The 8234-nt window shown below is 40.1% G+C and overlaps 1 protein-coding gene across 1 annotated transcript in view; it reads right to left on the minus strand.

Annotated features, from left to right (window-relative positions):
* Positions 1–467: 467 nt before the first annotated feature.
* Positions 468–8234, minus strand: part of Cbr-daf-12 — a gene marked incomplete at both ends in the record, with an annotated part of 23717 nt that continues 15950 nt past the window's right edge. The window contains 15 exons of the mRNA XM_002644099.1: positions 468–560; positions 609–684; positions 735–896; positions 1382–1674; positions 1747–1938; positions 2225–2579; positions 2632–2726; positions 2941–3018; positions 3387–3482; positions 3919–3987; positions 4045–4089; positions 4140–4412; positions 4460–4582; positions 4630–4712; positions 5247–5319. Of these exons, the coding sequence (XP_002644145.1) occupies positions 468–560; positions 609–684; positions 735–896; positions 1382–1674; positions 1747–1938; positions 2225–2579; positions 2632–2726; positions 2941–3018; positions 3387–3482; positions 3919–3987; positions 4045–4089; positions 4140–4412; positions 4460–4582; positions 4630–4712; positions 5247–5319 (2106 nt within the window). The remainder of the gene's footprint in view (positions 561–608; positions 685–734; positions 897–1381; positions 1675–1746; positions 1939–2224; positions 2580–2631; positions 2727–2940; positions 3019–3386; positions 3483–3918; positions 3988–4044; positions 4090–4139; positions 4413–4459; positions 4583–4629; positions 4713–5246; positions 5320–8234) is intronic.

Consider the following 8234-nt stretch of genomic DNA (forward strand, 5'->3'; position numbering starts at 1 on the left):
GCAATATAACTGGGAATTTGAAAACAAAGGGCTACTGGGATGAAGGATTTTGAGAGATTTTAGAGAAGTTAACACGACCGGATGCTGGGATAAAAAATGGTTTCTAGTTAGGAGGAGAAGTAGAACAGAGAAAACCGGAGACCGAACATCAACTCGCAGGAGAGAAAAGAAAAGAAAAACTGTAACCGTATATAGCCAGCTAATTTTATTGGGGAAGAGAACCTCTTGATTTTCTCTTTGCCAATAAAATTTCTGGCCTTAAGACATAAGACATAACTGATAGAATATTTGAAGAAAAAAGAGGATATAAGCAATGATATGATAAATTTGCTAACGTTTAAATAAGATTGTGTGAGTATAGGGGGATGAGGTAAGAGGGGAAATGTGGCTAGAATCGTTTTGGGGTAGGCAACGTTGATTCGGAAGGGGGAGGCGAGGTATATAAAGGTAGGGTAGGACTAGAAGATCTACTTGATTTTGAAAAATTCTCCTGGCAGCTCCTCGGCTTCTCCAGAACGTACGGCACCCATGAATAACATTCCAGCGTTACGAGCAATGTCCTGTGAAAAAATGGGTTAGATTCACTAGATAAGTTCAGTTCAACTCACATTGAGCATTCCCAAAGCCTTCGGAAGGCGTTCGAATATACGCCGTGCTTGCTCTCCGTACAATGATTCCAAGTATCTGAAATTTTGAAAGTTGCAATACATTTTTTAAAATCAGATTATGAATACCTGTTAAGAAGACTCATGAAATGATTGTGTTGGTCGGTAACGATGCGAACGTCATTTTCATTCATTGGTGGATCGATACGTACAGAGAAGAGAACAGCCAACATGACTAGATAAACGGCAAGTTCATTCTTCTTGATCTCCTCGTCGAAGAAACCAAAGAACCTGAAATACAATAGCTAGAAGATGTCCAGAGATTCTTGATGACGGTCTAGGATCCAAGGGCCTCTAGCTGGATACATATGATCTTGGTGTTTAGGGCGTTAGCATATAATTTTAGCAAAAAGTTAAAAAGTTAGGAATTTTTTGTTTTTTTGTTGTCCTCACCCCAAACTCCACAAAACGCTATGTACCCTTGTAATCAATTCACTCCAAGAACTACTGTAAACGCTCTAATAGAAGACTGTCCAAAAATACCACCTTTGAGCTTATATATCTCGGTTGTTGTAGATGATACACAAAGGTGATCAACTGACAAAATGTTTGTGAAAACATGATAAGCAATTTATAAGTTAACCACCTTTTAAAACCTTTAAAGGAACTGAGATATATATGTTTAAAGCGGACGGTTCAGTTGGCCTTCTTTCAGAGTGTTCACGGTATTTCCCTTTTTCAATGTAGTCTTAGATACTGGACCCTGGAAAACTCACTCTAAGCATTTTTCTTTCTGCGCCTGCGCATTCGAATTGAGTTTTGCGAACATGTCATCCACATTGACTGAAACGTTCTGTCCCTTGATGGTTGGAGTTTTGAACGAGTTGGTGTGCGGGTCGTAGCGAGTGACTCCGCGAACAGTGAGCATCTCAATCATGCCTCCCTTGAGAAGTGAGAACTTTCCTTCTTGAGACACCTCACGGAATGCTGGAACTCCCTTGGCGACCTTAACAAAACGTCTCATGGTCACATCCATGATGTTCATGATGTCAGCCGGTGACTTGTTGGCCTGAAAATTGAGCCGTTAAGAAATTCAGGAACCTGAGACTGAGGCTCTCTTCAATAATCCAAAATCACGAACCTTGAGGAACGACTGCAATTGACGTCCTTGCTCCATTGGATCATCCATTCCAAAGAACGCCTCACGGACATTATCCAGTGCCTTAAGCTCCGTAGCATTGAGCTGATAGTTGACGTTACGCTCAAGTGGTTGTATTTCCGCTGCTACATGGTATGGATCGGCGTTGTATTGGAAGTTGTGATTTGGAGTCATCTGGAAAAATTGTGCGATTGGGTAAAATAAAAAGAGGAACGATACACATAAGTGTGAGAAGTGGAATGAACGATTGACACTAAAAGATTGACACTCGCTCTTAGGGGGTGGAGGTTTCGCATATGATTGCCACCGGTTGACGCGGAGAACCCTGCCACTGTCTGGCACTACCTTCAAAAGTGCAAGGTTTCCTTTCTTCATCGCAGCGGCCGATACACTCGCTCTTTCTCACAAATCAGTTTTCAAGATAAGACAATAGACACTGTCTTTTTTTTCTCACACTTACATAGTCTGGCTTGTTCTCGATCATCTTTGGTTCTTGGCTTTCGGGACTGTCGAGAGCCGATTGAATGCACTGATCGTAGAAGCTGGTCATCTTGCGATACATCTCCTCGGCGGCGTCGCCACCTCCGGTCGCTGTCACGATTCCCATTCCGAACGAGGCAATGTCAAAGTGCGATTGGGTTGGCACACTGCTGCCTGGAATCATCTCACCATGCGGTGCGCCGTTCACGTGGTTCAGAGGTTGCATACCCGATGAGGTCGAGTTATTACGAGATAAGCTCATATCGCTCATCGGCGCGCTGTATGGTGGCGTGTGCTCCGCTGGCATTGGGTGACCGTTGCAGTTGTAAGCGGCACTGGAAACAAACAAAGTTCGGTTGATTGAATTGATAAGGAAAATTAAGTTACCGTTTGTTGATAGGCTCCTCCTCGTTCATGAGTCCTGGCTGATTTTGTGGAATTCGAGCGAGAAGATTCTTGTACTCTTCAGCGGTAAGAACAACCTATAAATCTTTTGTTTAGCAATTGTCAAGGGTCGTGCAAGAAAAATTGTTGCTTCAGAATGCGGTGGTTTCGGGGGAGAATGGAAGCTACTTCGTTAAAAGTGCAGTGATTCGTAGTAAAAAAAATGAAAAGAGAGAAGAAGAAATTCTCGATGCAAAGGGTTAGAGGGGATTGAAGGTTGCGTAGAAGATATTGGAAGAATAGATTAATTACCTGTCCGTTGTCATCCATTTTTGGTCGACAGTTCAGCGACGTTTGCGAAATTCGATGAGCCATCATGTTTGGATCGTACTAAAAAGATAGTTGGATGATACAAGTGTGTGGTGAAAAGTTCAGCTATCATTCAAAAGCTCGTTGTGAAACTAAGCAAGGGTGCAACATAAATTTCTATACTTTTTTTGAAATGTTCACAGTCTGAAAACAAAGAATGCAAGGCAAATAAAGCGAGGGTGCATCTGAATCCCCATTTTTCTTGAGAACTTGTTCCTTCAGAGTCATTTCTAGATATTATAAAATGGAGCCTTTTCGAACGATGTTACATAATTTTTATCATAGAAATTTTGAAGGTTGATTTTTTAAAGGTTCGCCCCTCACAGTCAGCGGTCACATTCATCATTCAAAGCGTCTTCTCGCTCGAACAATCATATCTTTGAACTTACACCATCTGGAGACTTCTCGCCGTTGTGCATCATTGTCAAACTTCGGTTTGGTGGAGAATCGGAAGCACTGGATCCGACAGGAGACGTCAATGGGTACTGAAAATTATCCCGTATCACAGACCATGGAAAATGAAGTCACGTGCTGAGTACCGGTCAAAAGGTTATACAAAAACGTTTTTTTCAGCTTATTTTATTAAAAATGTTCGCAAAACTTGTGACTCTTTTCTAATTAATTGTTATTCAGTGAGTGTCAGAACTTCACCAACAACAAAATCCTAATCTCAAGAAAAATTGGTCACTGAAATATGTAATTCAATGAGAATATGCTATATCCGATCTGATAAAAAAAAAGAAAAAACGCGTTCAAAAAACATAGTCTAGGACTTTATATAACCGGTTTCGCTAGTTGTTTCAAGTGCAAAAGTGACAAGAAGATTCATATCACCGTCTGGGCAAGATATGTCCTTATGAAATGATGATAGTGAGATAAAAACCCTCTCGTTCAAAGATGAAAAGAGTGCAAGACACTCACTGGTTGAGCTCCCGGTGGGCTAATGAGCTGGGGCATCACATTTGGTCGGTTTTGCATATGGTGCATCATCTGAAAATTTGGATAGTAAGAGAATTGTTTCCAAACTCTGCTCTTTAATAATCTTACCTGATTATCCATAGGGTTAATAGTCAACGGACGTTGCGGTTGTTGCTAAAGCACAATTAGGTCAGGACAATATTCAAAAAATACAGTAAACTCACATAAACAGCGACTCCTGGGTGTGGGACCGGTGATTGATGTGGTTGTTGCTGACCTGGATGTTGTGGTGACATTTGATGTCCTGGCTGTGCTCTTTTGTTCGAGGTGCTGTTGTTGTTCAGGCGGGAGTTCTTCCTCCGCCGAAGTTGTTCCTCGTTTAATATCCACTCTTTTTTCATACCGACAGTAAAACATTTCCGCAACCGGCACTTTTGACAAAACCGCCGACTTACAGAGTTAATCTCACAATCTTCCGAATACGGACACTTGAACTCCTGGAATTTTGAAAGTAAACTTTGAAGGTGAAGATGTCGAAGACTACCTTTGGACGTAAAGCATTTCGTCTGAAAAATGCTTTACAAGATTCACAGGTGATAACGTTGAAATTGTAGCCCGTCGCATGATCACCACATACTCGGCAAGTTTTTTGACGACGACGACTCTCCTGAAAAATCACAGAACGTTTAGTGACCCCATGCCTGAAGAGCTCACTTCTGAAGAGTCCATGTTCCCATCATCCGGCGAGCCACAAGCACCAGAGCCTTCCTCAAGTTTCACCCCAGATCCATGATATCCTGAAAAGCAATAAATCTTATCTCATCTTAATCACCGCAACAGTTGGTTGGTTCACCGATTTCTCGCCCCAACGAATTTTTTTTCATCTTCTCAGATCCCTAGGAACTTGTGGATCTTGTGGGCGAGAGAGCAAGAAGGTGCATTCAATTTTTCAATAGTACACCCCGATGCTCACTACTCTGTTGTTCTCGGGGAGATGCTGGAGCGGCGGATCAGTAGAAAAAGTGTAAAGTGCGTTTCGAGAAAAAAAAGAAGAGTTTTCCGTGTTCTTCCACTATCACACCACTTTGACGAAAAGTGATAAAACTGACAGATATATTTATTACAAAAATGTTTTGAGTAGAGTAGAACAACGCATTTTACTCGCTCACTACTGATAAGCTTTTTGTTTGGTAATCAGATAATGTTAACGTTTAGAAAATCAAATTTTTGTTCTATTGTTCCGTTTTATAATAGAAACAACATGACAACATATTGAAGAAAAGTTTCTTGAATAGAACAAAAGTACATATAGTACAAAAAGTACAACATACCGTTCATTCCTGGTGCGGCACCAATTGAGGGAGGGCTGTGGATGACCGGATCATCCGGAGTGCTCATCTGAGGCTGCAAAAATGATAATGATTAGAACACAAGCCTACCACAGGTGCAACGCTTAATCAGTCTCACATTTACAATTACAACTACCACTAGAACCATGCAGTACATTTCCTCTTACTCGGATCATCACGTTCCTTTATCCATAATCCCTTTTTCAGAGGCTCTATTCCAGACTCACCGTCATTGATAAATAACATGATAGAGGACTAATTGGCCAGTAATAGCTAGACTTGTTAAACGATGAGACTAGTAGATTATACATGAATAGATTATTTAGATCAGAAAAAGATTGAAACATACTTTTTTCTAGTTTCTGAACCTAGGTGGCGCCTTATCACAAAAAACTAAAGGGCAGTTGGAAACGAGAGAGAGAACGGGAGAATGGAAGGAAGAGCGGGAGGCCAGGACGACAAATTTTTCCATGCGGGAGGGCACGGCGAGCGAAAAAGTGGGTGGCGTCACCGGCGTCTGTCTGTGTTTTTTTTTTGGTTTATTTCTCCGCTTCTCCCAGTTCTCCAGGTATACCGATAAGGTTGGAAAAGAGTTTTGATTGAAATTTTGGAACCACTACGAAAATATCCAGAGCGTTCCCACAGGAGATTTACGCAACAACAAACCTTGCCATAGAACTTATTCAGCATTGTCCAGTTAATATAGTTTTGCGAAGAAAGTAAATTGTCCGCCATTGCCAAAAGGGAGGAGAATAAATAGACGAGAAGAAGAAAAAGTTGGAATTACAGGTTAGAGGTAGATTGGTTTTGAAATCAAAGAAAAAAATTCAATTTCAATTTAGGAATGTACAATTATAGAGACAACTGGTATGTATGTTTTGTAGGTTGAGGTCGGGGGGTTTTCTTCGTTTCCAGGTAGATCCGTTCTTGTCGATTGATGTGTTGATATATGTGTAGTAGTAGTAGATGAGGTAAATTACAAAAGAAATGAGGTAGTTGGGAGGTAGTTGGGAGTTTATGATTTAAGACAACGTTACAGAAACAGTTCACATTCACACAAACTGCTGCACGGGAGAGATTCAGTTCATTGAGGAAAACCGCGGTGCTCCCTGAAGGTAAAAACTATAATAAGACGAAGCGTATAGAATACCAAAGAGAATAAGAAAAGAGGAAATGAAAAATTGGCGAACGTCTCCGTGTGAATAACAAGGCGTGGATCGGGAGGAGAAGAGAAAAACGAACGAACGAGAAGAGAGCAAAATTATTCTAGAAGAAGAAGACGGTGTACCATAGGAGTGAGATACACTTGTTTTTGACTAAAAATGACTGAAGGAATGAATACAGGGAATATGCAAAAGTACAAGGAAGAAATTACACCTGTCTAAACAAGGACACTTGATTGATAGAAGCCCACGTTATACATGCACTTTGAGCTCAATTATCTTGGTTCCTTCAAAAGATATAAAAAAGTGTCAACTAACAAATAGTTTATCATGATATCACCAATGTTTTATCAATTTACCAATTTCTGATAACACATAAAGGAACCGAGATAATTGAGCTTGAAATGCAAGTATAAGGTAGATTTCTGTTAGAGTGCTCACGGTATTTTGAAAAACCGTAAAACCTTTGAGTTAATTCTTTTTGGTTTCTGTCGAAGATACGAAAAAGTTGTCAACTGATCAATTATTCAAAATATTATCAACAATGTTTTATCAGTGAACAGGTTTTTGATATCTTGTATAGGGACCGAGATAATTGACCTTAAAGTTGAGAGTTAGGGGTCATTCTATGAGAATAATTACGGTAGTTCCACAAAAGTCAAATTTGGAGAATTGTCTTATATTCAAAAAATAATTCACTTTTTAAGTATACAACCTTGAAAATCAGTCTCATGCTGAAAAGCGCAACTCAAATTGCTCAAATCGGAACTAGCAGAAAATTTGAAACTAAAAAATGGTCAGAAACTGGCTAAATTCCAAACGGAAGCCTAGAACTTACTGTAGCTTACTTCGCTCAAAATTTAGCTTTAAGCTTGAATAAGAAAAATCCGCTAAAAATTATCTAGCTGTTTTTTTGAGCTAAAAAGAAAGATCAAAAACTTAATAATTTTCAGACTGATTCCTAGTACTTAGTCTCATTTTCTAATTTCCGTTCTCTTTATCACAAGACTGGGAGAACTATAATTTCTAATAAGTCACATTTTTTGAACTAAAAGTGCGAGCCAGAAGAATGTTCGAAAATCTACAGAATTATTTCACAAAAATTTTTGTTGAGGTTTTACCGAAAAGTTCTTGTTTCACAAAAAATCCTTGAGACGAAACTTTCACTGGATAGATTTTACCGGGGCGTTGTTTTCTGTCCGTAATGAAAAATGCGAAAAAGATATGGGAAAAAAAAGAAAATGACGATGGCGACGAGGACAAGAAAACTGTTTACATAGAACTGGAGTTCTTGAGAATGTACTCTATGAGGACGTCTAATGAGTGTTGGAGCTTTTCTAAGAATGAAAACAACAAAAAAGAATTCAGTGTGGGCTGGAACGCTGTATTATGGACTAGCAAAGTACGTCGGTGAACTTTTAACGGTATAGATCACTTCTCGAGTTCTAGAATTGTACAAAAGAGTCACACCACGTCAGTCAACTTTGCTGCTGAATAAGTGGACTATGAAAAAAGCTAGCTGATCATAATATCATTTTTCAGTTCTCGTTCCTGCTTCTTCCTTGTTTTGTGCTTTCGTTTTACTAAAGAAGAACGACGAACGAGGCTAGCAAAAAAGAGAAAAAAAACAGAAAAATAGCAAAGACGAAGGCGAACGAACGTCGTCGCCGTCATCGTCAGTAACATTCTCAATCGACGTGTGGAGGGCCGTCGTCGTTCGCGTCGTGTGCTCAAAACAAGTTTTGTTTTTCTCATATCCTCAGGCGCGGCGGCTTCGACGCTGCCCGAGCACACACGCCACACATAT

Source organism: Caenorhabditis briggsae (genome assembly GCF_000004555.2).
Source record: "Caenorhabditis briggsae complete genome, chrX, whole genome shotgun sequence".
Lineage (NCBI taxonomy): Eukaryota > Metazoa > Nematoda > Chromadorea > Rhabditida > Rhabditidae > Caenorhabditis > Caenorhabditis briggsae.